This window comes from Sminthopsis crassicaudata, chromosome 5, assembly GCF_048593235.1.
Source record: "Sminthopsis crassicaudata isolate SCR6 chromosome 5, ASM4859323v1, whole genome shotgun sequence".
NCBI lineage: Eukaryota > Metazoa > Chordata > Mammalia > Dasyuromorphia > Dasyuridae > Sminthopsis > Sminthopsis crassicaudata.
The window spans coordinates 46,905,204-46,928,315 of record NC_133621.1 but is presented as its reverse complement, the minus strand read 5'-3'; the positions used below and the strand labels follow the sequence as shown (position 1 = coordinate 46,928,315).

At 37.6% G+C, this 23,112-nt stretch overlaps 1 protein-coding gene across 10 annotated transcripts in view; it reads left to right on the top strand.

Annotated features, from left to right (window-relative positions):
* The window catches only part of CDK14 (cyclin dependent kinase 14), a 772,185-nt gene that overhangs the window by 331,165 nt on the left and 417,908 nt on the right, over positions 1 to 23,112 (top strand). For all 10 annotated transcript variants that reach the window (XM_074266573.1, XM_074266570.1, XM_074266566.1 and 7 more), the window contains one exon: positions 5,849 to 5,943. In XM_074266573.1, the coding sequence (XP_074122674.1) occupies positions 5,849 to 5,943 (95 nt within the window). The remainder of the gene's footprint in view (positions 1 to 5,848; positions 5,944 to 23,112) is intronic.

Below are 23,112 nucleotides of genomic sequence, written 5' to 3'. Positions count from 1 at the left end.
TTCAAACCAAATCTACACTTGTCAGTTCAGTTCAGAAGGCATCTTTCCTTTATAGACCAACATCTTCTCTGCTTTAGATAATAATGCATTAGCGATTCCTATTAAGATCACTGGAAGTTTCCTGTGTTTTGGGCTGGAACACTGGCTTCTTCAGGAGATTAAAGGGCTCTGTGTCTCCTGTTCTTTTGTCTTTTTAAGATTTTTCTTAGGCTGAAGTTACTCCTTTCAAAGTACCTCACTAAACAGATAGACTCCCCTTTCTGATTTTAAATAATTTACTGTGGAACTGTGAACATAATATTTTTCCCTTGAAGATCATTTCATATTGAAGTTTAATGTAGTTTTAAAATTTTTCTATTTAAAACTTGGGCTCAGGAATGTGATGGTAAAGTGTGACATTCTCAAGCTGTTTGACGGTGATGAAAAATGCATGAGAACAGAACCCACACAGCTCACACAAGGATAGTCAGGTGGTTCTAAATGTAATTTTCCATTAAATCTTCTTTGACTCAGTTCGGCCTAGGAGTCATATCTCAGGAGTTTCTTAAAGAGGAAACAGGTGGTCCAAACTGAATATGATGCCAGAATTGTTTATTGCTAAGATAAGAAGGTTCACTTTCTTAATGAAACTCTTTGGAAACATATCTTGTTCTAAAAAGACATTATCCATTTCTTTTTAGATCACTTTTCATTTCATTTCCAAAGTTTCTAATCTCCTTTATATCAAGAATACACCTTTTTTTAAAAAAATGCTTATGGATGGGTGCCTTTGGCATTTTGGTGAAGCCCATGGATCATTTCTCAGAACAATGTTTTTAAATATATAAAATTAAAAATAAAATGCCATGCAATTACAAAGGGAAACCAATTCTTTTGATATGCAGTTTTCAAAATATCTTAGCAAAAGTCATACACACAAGTTTCTGGACTCTTGATTAAGAATCTCATGCTTTCTCGGTATATTCACAGCATTTAGATCAGAAAGGAACAGTAGAAAGCAATCACTTTATAGATGAGAAAACTGAAACCAGGGAGATAAAGCAACTTTGTGAGATCGCAGCCTACTGAGATCAGTGGTATATTAGAACTCTGCTTTCCAGACTCCTAGTTCAGTGTACTTTTCACCCATTGTATCCTGTTTTCTCTCTTTTTCAATAATCTTCTGGGGTAAAGTGTGCTCCTAGGGGCAGCCAGGTGGTACAGTGGATAGAGCACCAGCCCTGAATTCAGGAGGACCCGAGTTCAAATCTGGTCTCAGACACTTAACAGTTCCTACTGTGTGACCCTGGGCAAGTCACTTAACCTCAGCCTCAGGGGAAAAAAACAAACAAACAAAAAATAAAGTGTGCTCCTAGAGCATTTGTTAAATTTGGCCTATTTCATCTCACCAGGAGATAGGTTGTCATGAAAAGATAGGTTAAGAGGGCTGCATAGTTAAACCTGGAATTGGTATGTTCCATCAAAGCCCCATGATTCTGAGGGCAATCAGATCCTCCCACTGAAACTTAGCTTCTTTTGCCACTTTGTGTTGTGAAGTCATTTCAGTTGAATCACTCTTTGTGACCCCATTTCCAACAGCTTTTTTCTTTTTGCCAAAATTGCCATTTTATTATCAGATGATTTTTTAAAACACTAGTAACATTTTTAATTCGTGAACATACACATACAGACATCTCTGATATTAAATGGCAATTTTGGCAAAAAAAAATTATTAGGAAGTGTGGGGATGGATGGGAGGAGTCTTAAGGTTTGAGATGTAATAGGAGGTTTTTGACTTTGGGCAACTCTGCCTCACTTAAATCCAATTTACACTCAAAGCATCAACCATGTCCTTGATCCTCTTCAAGGATGAAGGGCAAACAACAACAATATATGGTGAGGGGAGGGGTATATTGGATGTGACATTACGAGTGTTTTGTAGCCCTTTGGGAATTATTTGAGTTCATTGTGTGAGATCATTTCCCCAGTGATAAGGATGCTTTCCTTAAAGGGCATTATAGCCTAACAAGGAGGATAAACTATACACTGATAATTCAGATTAGGTGATTTACAAAGGAGGGGCCCATACATAACAAGTGCTAGGAAGAAATCTGAGCCATGAGCAATCAGTAAGGGAGAATCAGCAAACTTTTTCTGTTTTCTTTTTTTTTTTTTAATAGTATCTTTTTATTTCAAAATATCAGCAAAGATAATTTTCAACATTCACCCTTGTAAAACCTTGTGTTCCAGACTTTTTCTCCCTCCCTTCCTTCCATAATCTTTCCAGCAAAGACTTTCTGAAGGCATGGGTTGCGTTAGACACAAGTTGTAATATTTTATATTAGTATGGATAGCTTCTGCCATGTAATAAATCATCTCTCTCAGTTTGTGAAATCTGAGGCTTCAGATTCTGTAAAGTGAATTAGTGTTCTACTTAATTCCATAAATTCAGTATTCTCATAAAACTGGTTTATTAAAATGAAGAAGTATATATATTTTAAAGTAATATGTTGAATAAGTAGGAGACTAACATGATTTTTACAAGTAGTTCATATTTTAAGATATTAAAATATTTAAGAGTTTTAGTTTTAGTTTTTTAGCAAGGTAGTACCATGGATTGAATTAGAGGAAAGGTCTCAGAAATTCCCTATAATACAATCAATTTGTGAGCCTGGACAAGTAACAACATCTCAGTGTCTTGGGTATCTTTTAGGTAACTTTTCTTTCTTTAATTTTTTTTTTTAGGTAACAAGAAAAATTTAATAGTATTTTATTTTTCCAAAAATATATGGAAAGATCCTTTTCAACATTTATTTTTATAAGACTTTGTGTTAAAAACAACTTTGTGTTTTCTCCTTTCCTCTCTCTCCTACTGCTCCCCTCCCCAAGACAGCAATCGGGCATAGATTAAATATGTGCAATTCTTTTAAACATATTTTCAAATTTGTCATGTGGTATAAGAAAAATCAGACCAAAAAGGAAAAAATTAGACAACTTTCTAAGACTGATCTTATTTGATTGGGAGGAAGTATCAGTAGTTCTTGAGTTAGGAAGCTAATTGTCTCAGTGGATAGAGCAATGGGTCAGGAAGAGCTGTGTTCAAATACAGCCTCTCATGTTTATTAGCTCTGTGACCCCAAGCGACCTCTGTTTGCTTTAATGCATTGGAGAAAGAAATGGCAAATTACTCCAGTGTCTCTGTCAGGAAAACCCCATGGACAGTATGGTCCAGAGGGTCATGAAGAGCTGGACATGACTAAGCAATACATTTTCTACATGCATAAAATCACAGATCTGAAACCCCCAATTTCTTTTTTTAAAGTGAAAGGGATTCACAAAGCAGTAATTTCCAGTTCATGGTATAAGCTATGTTTGTCATGAATTTCTATGCTTGAATATTATCCATGTTTATTTTTAAAAATTATTTTAAAACGTTGTATTTCCTTTCTATTACTTTTACCTTATTAGCATTTTTTTTTGCTATCAACCATTCTTGACCCTCTCTACCCTGCCCCCCCCAACACTAATGCTCTCCTCTGTCTCATCCCCTCCCAAAATAAAATAACTTCTTTAAAAAAAAAAAAAGAATATGGTTACATAAAAGAAATTCACCCATAGTCTGTGTCTGAAGATATTTACCTCCTTTACTTCTAGGATGTCTCTGCTTTGCCAAGAGTGTAGAAATGTGGCTCACAAGTTCGACTGCATTTTCCATTATGTTACTATACTCTATAATTAAATTCTTCTCCTGGTTTGTCTTACTTCTGCTTTGTATCAGTTCATACAAGTCTTGAGTAAAAAACCCGTTGATTAACTCCACTTTATATGTGAAGGGAGTATAGTAAATGCTGGACAAAGAAATATATTTTAAAAAGAGACGAGACCTTGCCTTCAGTGGGAGAAGACGCCATCCATGGGGAGTATTCATGGGGGTGAATTTGGCTGTTAGCAGGCGGAAAATGGGGCTGACTAGCAGATGAGATGGATGGATGGGACCCAAAGCTGAATGAAGAAGGATCTTGTATTGGACGTTATGGACCCAATGGTACTTTGTCACCAAGTGCTTGGTTTTGGCCCTGGTTCCTAACATTCAAAGATGAATGGATTTTGCTTGCCTAGTAAATTTGGACAGAAAGAAGCATTCTTGTGAGTTTAAATTCAGGTTCAGCACTTATTAGTTATGTGACCCTGCTTGACTCAGTTTCCCCATCTGTAAAACTTGCTGGAGAAGGAAATGTCAAACTGCTCCTGTATTTTTGCCAAGAAAACTCCAAGGATCATGAAAAGTAAACAGGGCTGAAAAAGGACTAAACAACAACACTTTCCCAGAGACTAGATCCTGAAAGACTCCATGATAGGATGGACGCTCCAGATCTAAGGTGGGGGTGAACTAAGTCAGCAGCAGGTGACAGATGGAGATGTGGCTGGCTGGATCACTGGATGGGCAATAAAACAGAGGTTTTCCAGAATTGTTCATTTTTTTGTTTTTTGTTATCCCCTTCCCCCCACTTCTCTTGCCTCCATCTTTCTTCCCGGTTTTCTTCAGCTGCTACCACTGCATCTACCTACTACTTATCCTTATTCAATTGGGGTTAGGTTGATAATTCCTACCTAAAAAGCAGCATTTTCATAATTTCTGTTTCTGCTGATTTTCTATTCCCAATAAGAAAATTTGTCTATTGAAGCAATCATTACTGAGAACTATAATACACATTTGGAATATTTAGCACAAGCTAAAAAGATAAGTTAGTTTCTTTTTTATTCTTTGTTATTGTTGTTGTTTTTTTTTTTTTAATTTTCCTTTTAAAAGTCATCCTTCTAATGGGTTACCTTGTTGTCAGAGTGGGATTCAACCATAGCTATGTGTGGTTGGTGACTATAATTTCATATTATGTTATCTAAATGTTCTTTAAGATCTTTTGGTTCCACTTGGGTGTTTTTTAGCTAGCCTTGTACATGTACAGAAGTCTACCTGATAGGGAAGGAATTCACAGCATTACCGTTAATAAGGCATATTGCTGGTCCTAAGAAGAGTCTTTAAGGCAATTTATAGTGTCTAGTGAAAAATAGAAAGTGTGAAAATAAATGCAGAGATGGGAAAGTAATTGATGTCCAAATGTATTGCAAACAAACTATAAAATAATTCCTTGATGTCTTGAGTGGAAGCAATATAGTGAAAGATCTAAATCTCATGGTTGTCATAAGGTTTTATATACTCTATATCATTGTGATATCTTTAAGAAATCTGTTGATTGCAGTGTTGGCGCTGGTTAATTCCCTGTCCCTCCTTAAAAAAATGTTTTGTTAAACAAAATTAGGAGTTTCAACACATTACATCACACACACTCACACACTTCATGCAAGTAAACAATTTATTCAAATTTTCTATTGTACCCTACAAAACAAGTCCACTACTTATCACCCATCATGGTACTGGAGCAGAGAGATATTTGTCCATTGAATGACATTGCTATTGTATGTGTTTCTGATCTACAAACATCTATTTAATGTACAATAAAGAAAAAATTGTTGATTTAAAGCTTTTGGGATAAATTTCTTGATCTACTCAGAATGATAATTTACATATACATTTGAAACAAAACCCATTATTAATGAGGCAATTAGTTCTTTCAATGATTCTTGTGATTTAAACAAGTGATTGAAATTGACAACTACTTGTAGACTTTTGAATGCTGTATCTTTGGGAAAAAACCTCAATCCATTAAATATTTTTGCTTTAAAGGCAATATAGAGCATATATTCAAGTTACAAGAGATAATTTCATTCATTATGGAATTTGCCTATTTCAATTTTATCCTTAAAATAAATTTAGTATTTTTTTCTAAAGAGTGTTTTCTCATTTGTTTAGCCCACAAGTCCTAAATTTGGAAAAGCTGACTCTTATGAAAAACTGGAGAAACTGGGAGAAGGGTCTTATGCCACTGTGTACAAAGGAAAAAGCAAGTAAGTGTTTTTTTTTTTGGGGGTTTTTTTTTTTTTGGTGAACTTTATATCTAAATATGGCCTCTTATCTGATAACATTGGTAATGTCTTTTATCAAAACATTTTTAAGTGTTTTTTGGTTAGTTTTGAATATTGTTTGTTCTCTGTATCCTTCTTCCTTACCCATTTCAGAAAACTGCAAAGAAAAAAAGACAGAATTAGTTCAGTAAAACTAACATATCTAAGAAGGGAGACATTGTATGCAATGTCTCATACAGCTACCTTGTCCCCTCATCTCTGCAAAGCAGGATGGGAGAAATCTTTGCTCATACTGCTTCTTTGGCCAAGCTTGGTCTTTATAAATTTATTGCATTTAGTTCCATGCTGATAGAAAGTGAGGCAAGAAGAAACAGGAAAAGGTTCTACAACAATATAAATGGATGAAAGTTATGTATTCCCCTCCCTAATATTTAGTTTTCTCTTTGTCTTTAGTTTACTAATGAAATAATATAAATTTGAAATATATCTATATATCTGTCTATGTTTTTGTCTATATCTATGTCTATATCTGTATCTAATTTGTGTTTTAGTGCTTAATATGAGCAGACAAATGGAGACAGAACTAGATAAGCAGGGCAACTCCCTGATCTCAAGAAGCTCACATTCTAGTACAAGGGGAGACAACATAGAAGCAGCAAGTCAGAACAAAATGACCTTATGGTTCTTATAGTGTTTTGATAGCCCAGGGGACAGAATGTCTTCTTCATGATATTTCCATTAAGAAACCCTGTCATTTCTGATGTTGATAGTACCAAGGACTTTGGGGTAGAGTAGGAGGTGGTGTGTGTTTGTGTGTGTTTGTGTGTGTGTGTGTGTGTGTGTGTGTGTGTGTGTGTGTGTGTGTGAGAGAGAGAGAGAGAGAGAGAGACAGAGAGACAGAGACAGAGTGTGAGAGAGAGAGAGAGAGAGAGAGAGAGAGAGAGAGAGAGAGAGAGAGAGAGAGAGAGAGAGAGAGAGAGAGAGAGAGAGAGAGAGAGAGAGAGAGAGAGAGAGAGAGAGAGAGAGAGAGAGAGAGGGGGGGGGGGAGAGGGAGAGAGAGAGATGGAAAGAGAGAGAGCAAGAGAGGCAGAGAGAGACAGAGAGACAGTGAATGAATGAGTTTGTGTGTAGGAGAGGGGATTTCAGCATCCTTCATCAGAATTGCTTTCATGGATGATATTTGGGAAAAGTCAAGGGAGCAGAGTCAGTGATGTACAGAGGTCCTTCCCTTTGGTGGTAATGGGACCCCTCTCCTACTCCCTGCAGTTGTGACTTTGAGGGGCCGGATTGGAAGTGGGGTTTGAGGATTTCTGTTGAAAAACAATGTGATAATAAAGAAATGACGTAGAAAATTATTTTTAAATAACTGGTTTTCCCTCATACCTTTAGTGTTTCTATTCTTTCACAAAATCATTCCCAGGCTTTTCTATAAATGTGGTTAGTTATATATTATTTTTTTTTAAAAAAGCGGTAAATATTCCTATATTTGCCAAGCCAAATTCAAGTGTGGTTCTATTTTATTTTTCCCCCTAAAGTATCCTACAGAAATAACCATTCCTATTCCCTGTTTCTGTCTCTTTTTTTTCTCTCATTGTGTATGAAAAGTCATCCTTAGATTAGTGCTTTAAGTGTTCAGTGTGTTGAGGGCTGGGGGGGTTGGTGAGACAAAAAAGCTAGATTTTGGAAACTCTGCTTTGGCAGTACAGTGCCGATCCCTGGCAGAAGTCTAGGATGGGTTATTAAGTTTGTGCCTTGGGAGCACTTAGAAAAGGAAGCGCTGATTACAAGTCCTAAAAATAAGCTCTGTGCTCATTCCTCACAATGAGCCTGGGGGGTAGACAGGGCGGATGTTACTATGATCCTGACCCTGCCAGGAAAGGAGCAGAAAGTCCAGAGACTGAACAAGTTAGGGTCCCAGGTCTGGAGCCTCAGGTTTCCTGGAGTCCCTCTGGCCCAATCCCCCCATTTTATAGCTAAAGTACCAAGGAAGTAATTGACTTGATCAAAGTCACAGAGATCTTAAGTCACAGAGCCATGATTGAGCCCAGGCTCCTCTGATTGTCGGTGTTATGGCTTCGGTCTCATTGGTAGTTGTTGAATCAGTAAGCAGTTATTAAGCACCTACTGTATATTAGGCATTGTGCAAGGCACTAGGGATAGACAGATAAGCACATAGTAGGTTCCTGGCAGATTTGATTGTGGTTCAGTTATTTCAGTCATGTCTTACTCTTCATGAACCTGTGGCCTTTCTGTCCATGGGGTTTTCTTGGCTAAGATATTGGAGTGGTTTATCACTGCCTTCTCCATGAATTAAGGCAAAAATCTCTGTGAAATGACTTGCCCAGGGTCACACAGCTAGAACGTGCCTGGGAAGACTTGAATTCCTGACTCCAGGCCATAGTCAATGCGCTGATCCACGCAGCTGTCTCCTTTCTAGTAGGTTCTTAGTAAGGGTTTATTTAATTGTATTTTGTATTATATTGGAAGATAAGGCATATAATCTAAAGGAAGAAAGTGAGCAAATCTGTAATTTGGGATTTAAACTTCCTCCAAAGACCATTTTCTTGCTTCTCTATAAATATTGCTTCTTGTGACCAGAGCTAGTCTGGACTCTATAAGAGCATTAAAGGCTAACCTCATTTCCCTTTGAAATACAGAACTGTTCCAAAAGCCTAATTGCCCTTTTGATTTTATTTAAATCTATTAAAGCTTAGAACTTCACTAATACTTTTGGGACAACTCTCTATTTCTGTATTTATAAAGAACTCAATAGTTTGTAAAGTGATTTCCTTGCAATATCCATGTCATACAGGCAGTGTTAGTTTTATTATTTCTATTTTACAGACAAAGAAACCAGCTTGAGAGAAAGAAAGTGTCTTATTCTAGATGACAAAGATGGCAGAGGTAGCATGGGCGTTGGAATAGCATGTATGGGAAATAGCAGTTCAGCTAACTTTCCTTGAATTTTAGAGGGTGTAAGGGAGAATGATATCCAGTAATGCTGGAAAAGTAGAGAGGAGTCATCTAGTAAAGGGCTTTTTAGAGTACATTCTCTCTCTCTCTCTCTCTCTCTCTCTCTCTCTCTCTCTCTCTCTGCATATATATCTATCTATCTCCATCTCTTCATCCTTCCATTCGTCTATCTGCATATCTGCCTATTCATATGTATCCATCTCTCCATCCATTTGTCAGTCCATCTGTCCATTCATCTGTCTATCTGACTATATATCTATCTCTCTGTCTGTATTCATTTCTCTATCCATTCATCTAGCCATCTGTCTATCTGTCTGTATCCATCCACTTCCTTCCTTCCTTCCTTCCTTCCTTCCTTCCTTCCTTCCTTCCTTCCTTCCTTCCTTCCTTCCTTCCTTCCTTCCTTCCTTCCTTCCTTCCTTCCTTCCTTCCTTCCTTCCTTCCTTCCTTCCTTCCTTCCTTCCTTCCTTCCTTCCTTCCTTCCTTCCTTCCTTCCTTCCTTCCTTCCTTCCTTCCTCCCTCCCTCCCTCCCTCCCTCCCTCCCTCCCTCCCTCCCTCCCTCCCTCCCTCCCTCCCTCCCTCCCTCCCTCCCTCCCTCCCTCCCTCCCTCCCTCCTTCCTTCCTTCCTTCCTTCCTTCCTTCCTTCCTTCCTTCCTTCCTTCCTTCCTTCCTTCCTTCCTTCCTCCCTCCCTCCCTCCCTTCCTTCCTTCCCTCCCTCCCTCCCCCCTCCTTCCTTCCTTCCTTCCTTCCTTCCTTCCTTCCTTCCTTCCTTCCTTCCTTCCTTCCTTCCTTCCTTCCTTCCTTCCTTCCTTCCTTCCTTCCTTCCTTCTTCCTTCCTTCCTTCCTTCCTTCCTCCCTCCCTCCCTCCCTCCCTCCCTCCGTCCTTCCTTCTTACTTAAATACTGATAGAAACAATGTATCTATACATGTACATTGAGCAAATTAAGGCCCTACAGTGACATCATTGGTAAGTGATTTAGCCAGTAAGTATTCAAATATATCTTGTGATAAGACCAAAATAGTCTCAAGAGACTAAAAAACAACAAGCCCACATTTAACAAGATGACTATAGGTTAACCTTCAGTTAAGTCAAAAGCAAAAATCAATAGTACAAGTAAAAGTTAGGCAAGATGTGACTTAATAGCAGTTCACGTGAAAAATCCCAGTGGCTTTTAGTGAATCTTAAATTTAATATGAGTCAGCATATTAAGTTGGTGTGAGTTTGCTGCCAAGGAAGCTAATGCAATATTAGGTTGCATTAGTAAAAATATCATGTCCAGAACAAGAAAGTGATAAAAAGTCCTGTGTACTTGGAGCTAGTCCATTCACAGCTGGAATATCCTCCTAAGGGAAACTTGGGTGATGAAAGGAACTTGAAATCATCTTTTCTGAAAAGCCTTTCAAAGAAATGGGGAGGTTTCACTTAGAAAATGGACAACCTGGCAATGACGTAAGAGCTATCAGTCAGTAAATCAACAAGCATTTGCTAAATGCTTGTTATGTGTTATATTCCAAGCTAGGCTACAGAGAATCTCTGCCACCATGGAGCTTTCATTCTAATGGGGAGACAAGGACTACAAAGGGATGTGTGTGTGGGTACATGTATACACACATGTACACAAACACATGTTATACACATATGATGCATATTGTATATATATATTATACACATTAAATATGAAAATATAAATAGTAGGTAATTCAATTTAAGGTAGTTTTAGAGACAAACCATAAGTATTTTAGAGGCTGAAGAAAGACTTTATGTAGAAAGTGGTACTTGACCTGTATCTTGAAGGAAGAGATAGATTCTGAACAAAGGGACGGAGGAAGAAGGGAGTGCCTCTCAATCATAGCGGGGATGGTCAGTGGTAAGTCACAGATAAGGAGTCCATCCAAGTGTTACATGTGAGGAACAGAGAAAAGTTCAGTTTGACTGGACTATAGAGCAGGGGTTCTCAAACTACGGCCCAGGCCAGATGTGGCCCGCTGAGGATGTTTATGCGCCTGCCGGATTATGGCAAATGGGCTGAGGGACGGAGACAGAGGGTGAGCTTTTGTTTTTACTCTAGTCCAGCCCTCCAACAGTCTGAGGGACAGTGAACTGGCCCCTATTTTAAAAGTTTGAGGACCACTGCTATAGAGTGTCCAAAAGAGAGAATTATATACTGAGGCTGGAAAGATAGGTTGGGGCAAAATTGTGAGAATCTTTCGAAGCAAAGCATAATGAGCTTCTGAATTATGTTAGAGGTCATAGAAAACCATTGGAGGTTATTGAATATGATAATGAAATGACCAAACCTAAGCTTAAGGAAAATCAGTTTGTCAGTAGTGATGGGCTGGAGAGGGATAGGGGCCTTAGGTAGGGAGACCAAGGAGAGAGCTATTGGTAGTAATTTAAGTAGAAGTTATAAGGGTCTGAATAAAGATAGTTAAATTCTTTCATGCTTTGCCTTGTGGAAAAGCAGTTTAGATTTTTTCTGAGACCCGGAATTGAATTAGGGTCAATGAGTAGAGATAATAATGAAGCTTAATTTGGTTCATTATAAAGAAGGACTTTGCTAATAGGGTTATCTGAAGATGGAAGGAATCACCATAGTGAAGTAGTGATTTCCTTGTTGTTGGAGATATTCTGAAAGCAGATCCTTGATAATCATGGTCACTTATTGGAGAGATATATCAAGAATTCTGACTTTTGGTTTAGTAGGAATTCATGCTTCAGTCTACATAGTGTTAGTCTACACACTTTTTGTGGTCCCCATAACTCTCTGACTCCATATAGGAGTTTCCTCAGAATGGTCAGAGAGAAGTGTGTGAATGAACAGCATGGTGATTCACATGATCACTGACTTTTACTGAGTAGACTTACCATATCTTTGATTCTTTCTCCTCTTGTATAATGCCAGGAGAAAGAAAACTGCTTTTAGTAATGATAAAATACTTCTAAAATGATAAAATACCAAAGAAGTTATCAATAGAAGCTTTACTTAAGTGCTTAGGCCATAGTAAGTACTTAATCAATTTTAGATTGAGTGATTATATTTTGATTAATATCTCTGTCTTTGATACTGTAAGTAGAAGTGTTTTTGTAGAAAAAAAAATACATTGTTTGAGCAGTAGAAGTTTGGAGGCCAAATATTCTAGTATCAAGTTTGTGGAGGAGAATAATGTATAATAAGAATGCTGGAAATATAAAAAGGGACAAGGTGGCAAAGACTTAAAATGCCCCATGGAGAAATTTTTATTTAATTTTAGAATAGGTTAACTCTGTAACTTATGGCTTTAGTGCAGGTTATACAATTAGATCCAAACTTTAGGAATATCAATCTTCGTAGCCATATGGGGAAATGCATTGGATTAGGGAAAGAACTGGGCCAAGCAGATTGATTAGGTAATTTAATAGCATTGGGGATATGTGATTGGACTTGATGGGAGTGGAAAGAAGGTGGTGGATTGAGAGTTGTTGTAGTGATGGGAATGATAAACTTTGGCAACTGATGAATATGTGGGGTGAAGGAGAAGTTGAGAATGATAACTGAAGTTGTGAACCTGAGAAGGATGGTTGGTGGTGCCTTCAACAGTAATAGGGAAATTTGGAAGAAGGATAGGTTTTGAGGAAATATAATGAGCTCTATTTTGCACATGTTGAATTTAAGACACCTCTAGGACTTGCAATGTGAAATGTCTAATGACAAGTTAGTGATGAGGGATGAGACTTCAGGAAAGATCTTAGCCTGAATGTATAGATCTGGGAATCATTTGCTTAGAGATAATAATTCAACTCATGAGAATTAATATCACCAAAGTGAGAAAGCATAGAGGGAAAAGGAAAGAGGGCCCAGGACAGAGGCTTGGGGTACACACAGTTGGTAGAGTGGGGGTAGTTATAACATGTATGATGCAATATTAGCAAATGAACATGTAGTTCAGACAAATTGAGGGAAAAACAGGAGGGAGCAGGATGAGAATAGATACAGAAGTGATAGTGATTTATAGTATCAAATATTGCTGAGAAATCAGTATGAAAAAATAACAGAAAGATGTGTGGAATATTGGGGTTCAGCAAGATAAAAGCAAAAACTTACCTTTTAGGCCCAAGGGGCACCAAAGTAAACTCCATTGTTTCTGTTGGAAGTAGATGAAGATGAGTTTGGTGGAGAACATGGAGAAGCAGAACATGGAGCTTGGTAAAGAGATGATGGAGTAGAACGATGTACAAGTAGAAATAAAATGGTCTGAAAATTATTACTAGTTTAGGTATTAAGATGGTATGGAGCATTATGAAGTAAGATTTATTAATTTTGTAGTTGTTGTATGTTGAGTTGTCTTATCCTAGTCATTGCCAAGGAACAATGTTATTGAGCTTGGACTGAGAAACTATGTAATGGCCTTTTATGAATTTTACCCACTTTCCCAAATGGGAAGTTTAAAGAAAAAAATAGAGAAAAGTTTATTTCTAATTATGAAAATTTCCATTTTTCTTTTTCAATACAAGAGACTTCTTGAAAAGAGTTGTTCCATGTATCTGTTTCAAATGTTCACAATTAGTCTCTACTTAATATTAATCATACATTTTGTAGAAACCAAATAAATTATCTCTATTTAAAAAACATCAAAAGGTCGCCTACAGTTTTAGCACCCTGCATTAAATCATAAAAAGATGAGCTTAGGTCTTCTAAATGTAAATAAATTAGAGATGAATTCCATAAAAACAAAACACCTCCCCGAACCCCAAAACCTTGTGATTTAGAGTCAGTGGGGGTATATTTGGAAACAGAAAATCCTTCCTTTCAGCAGTTTTCAGGAAGCACTCATTCCTTTCTAGCCTCTTAAAATTACTCCCAAATCTTTCAGGATGCTCATCCTCAGTTTCTTGCTCACTTGAATTCCGACAGGTTCAAGTTGACAATGCCAGCTTTTCTTGGGCAATCTCAAGGCTGATAGTTTGTGGTCACATGTAACATACTTAATTTCACTCCTTGCTGGAGATGAAAGCAATTGCCCATATGTCTGCCTCTCTAGGATTACTCTTCACCTATATTAAGAGGGGATGGGCTGGCTGCGTTTGCTTACTTGTATCTCCTAAGCTTGTTTTCTTGTTTAGGAGAAAAAAAAAACACCAGTATTGAGCTAGCTAAAGAAACTCAAATTGAATTCCTGGGTCACCTTGAAGCAGTGTCTGTTATCTACAGAGACAGTAACTATGGCTTAGATTGCACTCTTCTCCCTGCCCGTCCAAAAGAGGGATTCCCTCAGTTCATCCTTTGTTTAAATGTCACCTCAGACATCCTTCCCCTCCTCTGGATCTCCATTCCTCTCCCTACCCCCCTTTCCCCAACCTATCTTCCTCTCCAGGCCACCCCCCATTAAAAAAAGTTAGTGATTACTAGTAGTTAACAAGGCAAGATCATTCATTTAGGTTTCTTGAAATTTTACTGATTTTTATTCCAATGATTGTTTAATGCTTTCAGTGCATTTCATATTATGACATTGTAATCATATAGAAATTTGGATCTTATTCTAAAAGATATTAATTTGTAGGAGGACCCCTGTTCAAATCTGGTCTCTTTACACTTAACACTTCCTAGCTGTGTGACCCTGGGCAAGTTACTTAACCCCAGCCTCAGGGAAAAAACAAACCAAAAAAAAAAAAATAAAAGATATTAATTTGGAATAGATTTTGTGATAATTTGCATTGTTCTACATGATTTAAAAAAATATTTTCTTACTACTAGTTTTTCTTTTAACCTTCATTTCAGAGTATATCTTTTCCTTCCTCCTCAGTGAGCTATATCTTGTAATAAAAATTTGAAAGGAAAGAGAGGGAATTTTACTATTTTTTGGAGAGGGATTTAAAAAGCAAAATCAATTGTATTAGCCTTGTTGATCAGGATGAGCAGTGTTGTGTGAGCATAGTTCCCACCTCTGCAGTAAAGTAGGGAAGTGATTTTTCTCATCTTTTCCTGAGACCAACTTGGTCAATGTGATTTCTATCTGATTTTTAATTTTAATTTCAGCATTTCCCCCTTTCTCCTCCTTCCTTTCTCTTGCTTCTGTTCCTCAGACCAGTTAATCTTCTCCACTATATCTACTTCTCTTCCATCTCAATCCTCCTCTTTCTCTTCTATCCCTTCCTCTTTCAATCTTTTTTTCTTCCTTTCCTTTTTTTCATAGAACTCCTGCTAGGAAATGTTTAGATTGAGGAGTTAGCCTATCAAGACATCTCGGGAACTTTTGAATTTAGCAGAGTTGCTGTTTGCCAGAAGTTGAAAAACCTGAGAATGAGTGTTAAGGGATTTTGAAGACAAAATTATGCGTGTAGTTCCTAGGGAGTGTTTAGCTTAGCGGGGCCTAGTTTGCTGATAATGCTGATCTCTGATGCCTGGATGGCAAGGCTCCTTTCAGAATAGCTCATTACTGAAGGCTGGCTAGCTGGCTTGATAGGTACATGATGCTGAAGGCAAGAGGTTGCTAAAATGATCTCCTAGAAAGATCAACCTAGATTCAAATACTGCCTGTGCCTTTGTGAGCAGAATAGCTAGTTTGCTCTTTGGTCCTCGATATCCTTAGGTCTAGAAAGAGGGGGCTCTTATGACTAACTACACTAAAAAAAAAAAAAAATCTAATCTTAAATCCATGATAGAAAAGCTTCCACAATCTTTCCCTTCAGGGATTGTTCCCCAGACTGTGTTGGGAAGAGCACTGAATCTGGATCCAGAAGGTCTCATTGGAATCCTTGTCTTTGAATCCCACTTCTGAACCAATTATAGCAGTTTATGCTGCTTTGTACAGTTGTTTATCTTAGGATTGATGTCTATCTTCCTAGCTAAGCCCCTGGACAGTGTCTTGTAAGCCTTCTACATGTGTGAGTGATTCCATTCCTTTCTTCCTTCCTTTCTGCTCCAAGATATTGTCCCTTCTGTCACCCCCTTTCTTTCATTTATCTTCGAAATCTCTCTGTCTGCTGGCTTCTTCCCTGCTGCCTAAAGATATGTCCATCTCTTTTCCACTCTCAAAAACAAAAATAAAACCTTCCTTTGATCAGTTTGTTGCCGCTAGCTCTTGCATGACTTTGGGCAACTCTGCCTCACCTAAATCCAGTTCATGCACAAGTCAGGACATCCCTCTGTAATGTCATTGGTCCCCTTTGAAAACAAAAAATGAGCAACCATGGCAAGTACAACAACCTCTCCTTTCTGTGGCTCACCACCTTGAGAAGGGTGGCTCCTCTCAGTGTCTTTGCTCTCACTCTGTTCTTAACTCTGGAGTCTGGCTTCTGACCTCTTTAGTCAGTTGAAAATATTCTCTCCAGGGTTACCAGTGAATCCTTAATTCTCAAATCCAGTGACCTTTTTCTTACTCTTTATCTTTTTAAAAAAAGCTTTCTAAAGCCTTTGACACTGTTATCACCTTCCTCTTAATACCTTCTTTTCAGGTTTCCTGACATAACTCTTTCTTGGTTTTCCTACTAGCTATCTGATAATTTCTTTGATACCTTTGCTTTAAAAAAAAAAAGTTAATATTTTGTCTTCCCCAATTACATGCAAAAACAATTTTTAATATTCACTTAAATTTTTTTGACTTCCAAATTCCTTCTCTCCCTTTTCCCCTCATTGAGAAAGCAATTAATTTGATATCTAGATTATATATCTACAGCCATGCAAAACATACTTCCATGTGAATCATGTTGATAAAGAAGACAAAAAAAAAAAACACAAGAAAAAAACAAGAAAAATAAAAGAAAAAAAGTGTGCCACAATCTTCATTCAGACTATTAGTTCTTTCTCTGGAGGTGAATTGTATTGCTGAATATAGCTAATTCATTCATAGTTGATCATCATACAGAATTGCTATTAATGTAATATGATTTTTTTCTTGGTTTTGCTTGTTTCACTTTGCATCAGTTTCTTTTGTTTTTCCAGATCTTTTTGAGAGCAGCCTGATCATCATTTCTTATAAGAGAATAATATTCCATTGTAATCATATTCCACAACTTGTTCGGCCATTTCTCAAGTGATGGACATCCCCTCAATATCCACTTCTTGGCCATCATAAAAAGAGCTGCTATAAATATTTTTGTACATACAGGTTCTTCTCCTTTTTGTTTTTCATCTTGTTGGGAGATAGACCTAGTAGATGTGTTGCTAAATCAAAGGGTGTGCACAGTTTGATTGCTCCTGAGGCACAGTTCCAAATTGCTCTGCTGAGTGGTTGAGTCAGTGTACCACTTCAGCAGCAGTGCATTAGTGCAGACTCCTTAGCTTGATCTTAAGTGAGAGGAGGCTGGCCTGTATGAGTTGTTTAAGGCTCTGGGACCCGCTTTTCCTTCTACATAGTGTCTTTAGCTGATCTTGTCTATTCCCATAGATTTAATTATCATCTCTATTTGGATGATTCTCAGATCTGTTTATTCAGTCTTGACTTCTTTCCTGACCTCCATTTTCTTTTCTCTAGTAGTCTAATGGACATCCCAAACTTGGATCTTCCCTAGACTTCTTAAACTCCACATGTCCAAAACTGAGCTTCTTCTCTCTTCCTGAAAATTCTCCCCTCTTCTTAACTTCCCCATTGCTATGCAGAATACTATCTTTCTCTCTCCCGCTCCCATCTCAGCTGTCATCTTGTATATAAATGTTTGTTGACTTGCCCTCTGATAACATAAGAGTTCATTGTTTCTAGGTAATACTTGAGAAATGTTATTGGAGCTTGTTAAATTTTCAAGAGTTTTTTGACAAGGTCTTTCCTCCCTTGAGGGTCCTGATTTCTAGAGTTCCCTTTTCTTTTAGATTTTTTTCCCCCTTAATTATGATATCTATTTATATAGCTACCTGTTCACTTTTCCCTTATCTCTTATTTTTACTGAATTGAGGAATTCCAAAGCACCACTTTGTGTGTCTCTTTCAGAGTCTTTCTCCGTAGAAAATATTTCAGAAACTCACCCATGCTGCTTTGTTCTCTTAAGAGTCAATAGTAATGATAAGGAGTCGGCTTACTTTATGAAATAAAATTAAAAGCATCATTCTTCCCTTAACATTTCTTTGGGATAGTTTTGCAAGAGATGTTTGGGACTTTACTGACTGAATGACCCTATAAATTGAGTAAATTGAATCTGGGTAAAAGTATGAAATAAACATTTGTGCATTTAAAGTGTGTGTGTGTGTGTGTGTGTGTGTGTGTGTGTGTGTGTGTGTGTGTGTAGCTCTTCAGAGCCCCCCAAATGTAGTTCAGAAATATACAGAGTGAAAACATTTACAAACAATTTGCAGTAAGAAAAAAGACAGGCTTCATGAGAGAACCAGTCTATCAGCTCAAGTCCAGGTTGAAATGTAGCTCTTACAGAACACTTTAAAGATTGCCTTGAGTGGAGTGTTCTGTTAGCTGCAGTGGCGAGAGTTCAGAGAGCACAAGGAGGGCCCTGATGGAAAGTTCTTGGCCCCTGGTTCATTCCGATATTGTCTGAAAGCTGACACAGGAATAGTCAAGCTGATCTCCTTTGCCTTGAGAGCTTTCCTCTCCGAGCTACAACAAGAAACCTGATAACAGAGAGAGGCAATATGTATCCCATTTTTTCCGCTCTGCTGCCTGACTCTTCTTAGGCTCACTGTTTCTCATTAGGCCTGCTCTGATTTCTTTTCAGCTTTGGGGACATGGACCAGTGCTTGTTATTACAGCTCACTTAAAAGATCAAGCCTCTAAAGCTATTACTAGTCATGAGGTGTAAGGGGGGGGCGGCGGTGTGGTATTATGATACTAGATTAGATGGAGCAGCTAACCGGCCCCATAGTGCATAGAGCACTGGGCTTAAAATCGGGGAGATTCATCTGAGTTTGAGTATGGCCTCAATTACTTACTAGTGGTGTTAGTCACATAACTATTTGCCTCAGTTTCCTTATCTGTAAAATGAGCTGGAGAAAGAAATAGAAAAGTGCTCCAGTACTTTTGGCAAGAAAACTCCAAAATGGGCTCCCAGAGAATCAGATATGACTGAAACTGAACAACAATAGATCAAATGAGTGTGGTACAGGTTGAATTGTACCAGTTATCATTTAAAAAAAGAAAAAAACACACAAAAACTATTGGTCTTATTGGAAGGAATTTTGGGGAATTTTAGGTCAGATGTTGTTTCTGAATTGGGTATAAGGGGAAAACATTCAGGGCTTCATTTGACTGGCCTGAAAAAAAATAGCAATCCATACCACTTCTCTCTTTACTTCTCCCCTCATTTCCTTGCCTTCATCATACAGATAATGCTTAATTCTAACCATGATTTCCTTTTATGGAAGAATTCAAGTGTTAAAGTTGGGGTTCATTGGTACAGCTGGTTCCACTTAGCAACCAGCGGGAATATCAACAATATCTAATCTTTTGGAGAAGAGTCACACACTGAAAACATTGTCTCTACTGCAAGAATGATTTCAACTCTTGGGCTATGCTCTGCAGGGACAAAAGTGCACATTAGACAGTGTTTAAATCCTGGGAATATATTTAGCTGTTGTTTATTGCTGGATTTTTTGATTGCTTGAGTGGGATACACGAGATGTGCTCCCTGAGCCTCATTCTCTCGCAAGAGCTCTAATAGATCAATTATTCCCAGTGGTGAAAAATGGAGATGAAGGCCCTAAAATGCAGCTGCTGGGAAAATAATTTTACTGTATGAGTGTAATTTAAATATAAAGAATGCTAGAGCTCCTGGAGCTCTTTTCCAGTGGTTATGGCTGGTGACAATTTTAATTTTCTCAGAAAATGAACCGTTAACTTGGCATCCGTGAACTTGTTTTTTAAAAAAAATATTTTCACAAGTGTGATGATATAATTAGTTTCCTTTATAATACTATGCATTTTTTGAATTGAATATTTTTTCTTTCCTGAGAAAGGTCCATGGGTTTCACTATGTGTCCCATGACATAGAAAAGATTAAGAACCCTTGATTTAGTAGCAGAAAAGTCATGTAAGGAAGGGGTTGTTCAGAAGAATTATCCAACATTCAGTGTACCTAGGTACACTTAAAACAAATAAATAAGCATTTACATTGAATACCTCTTTTAATAAACCTTTCTAGGCCTTGTAGTAGTTGTTATTTGTCCTTTGTTCTTGGAGCTGACTGTTACAAAGGGAGGTGATACCATGACAATAAGGATTTAAGTGAGGGAGGGCTGGGCAAGGTCACCTGTCTCATTTTCTCCTTCAGAAGGAGGCTTGAAAAGGGAAACCAATAGAGAGAAGTGTAAGGAAAGCTAGTTAACACCTTTTAGAAATGTTTAGTTATGCTCTCCTCCCATTCCTCACCTTGACTTACTGCATTTCTGCCTCTGTAAGCTCCGGAAGCAGGTCTAGTCCCACTGGCATTTGCCTATTTTTAGGCTATAGATTCCTGGAGAAGACCAACATTTTGTGGATTGAATTGAGTTGTTTTATATAGGAGTCTCCATCAGCAGAACCTAATGAAATCTCATTTGCTGGTAAATCACTTTTAGGGAGAGAAACAAAAATGTGGTTCTCGTTTTTATTTCTCTTTGGAAGCTATTCAAAGTTTTTGTCATTATTAATGCCAAAGGTTTTTTAGAAGAAAAATGACTGACCAAAAAGGTGTCAGTTATTTCAAAGACTGTCATACAGTCTATGGATTTAGAGCTGGAAAAGACTTTAAAAGTTATTAGATTCAACTCCCTTCCAGTGATTTGAAGAATATGCAGCCCAAAGAGGTTAAGTGATTTGTTTGAATTTGTCCAAGGTCACATAACAGTAGATCCTTGAGTTCTGATGATATATTTGAATAGTGAAGCTTAAACTCTAGACTTCATAGATTTAAATCTTATCATCTTGATTAAAGTGGAAATGATTTGTCCACTGGAATTGTGGGCAATAACCACATTACTTAAAGCATGCAATCACTAGAAGTTCAGGACAGGAATTATTGACCAAGTTGGACACAGGCTTCCATCAGGTGATATTAAGAAGCCAAAATCTATCTCATGTTGTCAATGCATTCATTAAAGGAGGAGTAAATACTAATTATTCTGTACCACAATAAGGAATAGAAGTAATCTTTAGGGAAAGAGCCTCAATTTTTATAAGTGTAAAGGGGTTATGGGACTCAAAAGTTTGAGAAGAGTTAACTTTAAGTATACCAACTATTGGATGACTGCCCCTGCTACCTAGCTTTAGGAGAAAAATGAGATGCCTTTAAGTACTCATCACTTCTGTGCTAAAGCTTTTTATTTTTAGAAGAAGAGATAGCAAGAGTTCATCTTGCCCATTCTCCAGACAGGATTTCTTGAAAGGAATATTTATCATATTCTCTGTATCTTATGGAAGGACATTTTATTTTTCAAATTAAATAAAAAACATTTATTAGTAATAATGTAATTAGCATTTAAATAGTACTTATAGATTTGCAAAGAGTTTTATAAATGCTGTCTCATTCTATATGATGAGATGCAAATGATGAGGTTAGTAATAGTGAAGAGGTACCAGAATTGGGGTGGGGAATCCCCTCTAGTCCACACAGGTCCAATGTGAAAGAATTCAAAACCCAAAAATCTGTATGGCAAAAGGGAATATTCTTGGCACTGAGAAACCAGCTTTGCTGGGAAGAGAGACTTCTTAGTGGCAAGGTCCTGTTAGGAAAATGGCAAAGGTTAACACTGAGAAGAGAATTATCTTCACAGTGGGCAAAAGTCCTGGCAGGCAGCTTTGCCAAGAAGAGAGCTTCCTGGGCAAGAATAATCCTGTTTCAGACTTCTGCAAAGATTCGGGGTTCAGAGTTGTCTTTTATTAGCAAGTCTGAGGTTTGGGCTCCAATTCAAAATTGAATAAGATTCTTTTAATGTTGTCAATGCCCAGGGCTTAGATTTCCAGTTGAAAAGAGATTACTTAGCTTGGAGTTTCAAGGCACTCAATAGGACTTCAGCCAAGCTCTCCAACTGAATGAGACCACTTAACTTGGGGAGGGAATGTTTTTCCCAGGGGGAGCCTGAGACCCGAATCACCCTTCTTTTGCACATTAAAGGGCACACAAGGGTTCACCCCCACCATATCCTCAGAAGAGCCTGGAATTGTAGGGGCTGTTATTATCCCCATTGTACAAATAAGGAAACTGAAGCAATCAGAGGTGAAAGGACTTTCTCAATGTCACATAACTAAGCGCTGGTAGTAGTAGGATGTGAACTTGGTTCATCCTCATTTTGGGTCCAGTGCTTGATGCTCAGCAGCCTCCTCTTTTACTTTCCTAATAGCTGAGGTTAGGAATGGAAGAAGTCAGTGTGAAAACAAACAGATGGTATGGTTTAGGAGGAAAGGAATGAGATGATCCTGTTTCTTGGTGATGAATACTATAAAACCACTTATCTTTCCTTTGGCTTTTTGGCCAGAGAAAATTTTGGGGGAAATCAGGGTTTACAGTATTTACAAGGCATAGAAGGATGTTAACAAATGTTTAATGCGGTAGCTCAGTTACACAAGAGAATAGAGAATGCTATTTTGTAATGATAATGTACAGCAACATTAAGCATTTGGAAATAATTGGTTTCCTTCATTCCTCCCTCCGGAATTCAAAATCATAATATTAGAGTTTTGACCTAGATTTGTTTTTTGGATGTATACATTAAAAAAAATTGTTTTGCTTGATAGTTTTAAAAAAAAAAAGTTACTGTCACATTCTAATGACTATTCCTCAATAGAATTTTCCCTTTAATTAAGTACAGTTAAAGGGAGGAAATCAACTTGCTGACCATCTCTAACCATATGCGTCTCATCTTTCCAGTCCCCCAGCTCTGCCAAGAGGCAGGAAATAGTCATATCATGTCATCTGAAGTTGTAACTGGTCACTAAAATGAACAGAGTCTTCTGGTGCTATTTTCTATGTAAATTGTTCTATTTTCTTTAAACTTACTTTGTATCAGCTCATTCAAACCTGTGTAAGTTTTATGGAATTCTTTGCCATTTAAAAATAATATTCCATTCAATTATATGTGATAATTATAGTTGCTCCCTAATTGATGGGTACTCCCTTTCTTTACCACTAATTTCTTTGCCAGTATAAAATGTACTATATTTTTGTGTAGAATATGGGATCTTGTTCTTATTTCTATCTAAATCTATGTTTGGTAGACATGTGAATGAAATTCCCTCATTTTGGTGAAAAATGAACGTGTGCAACGTACTTGACAAGAATTTGCCAGT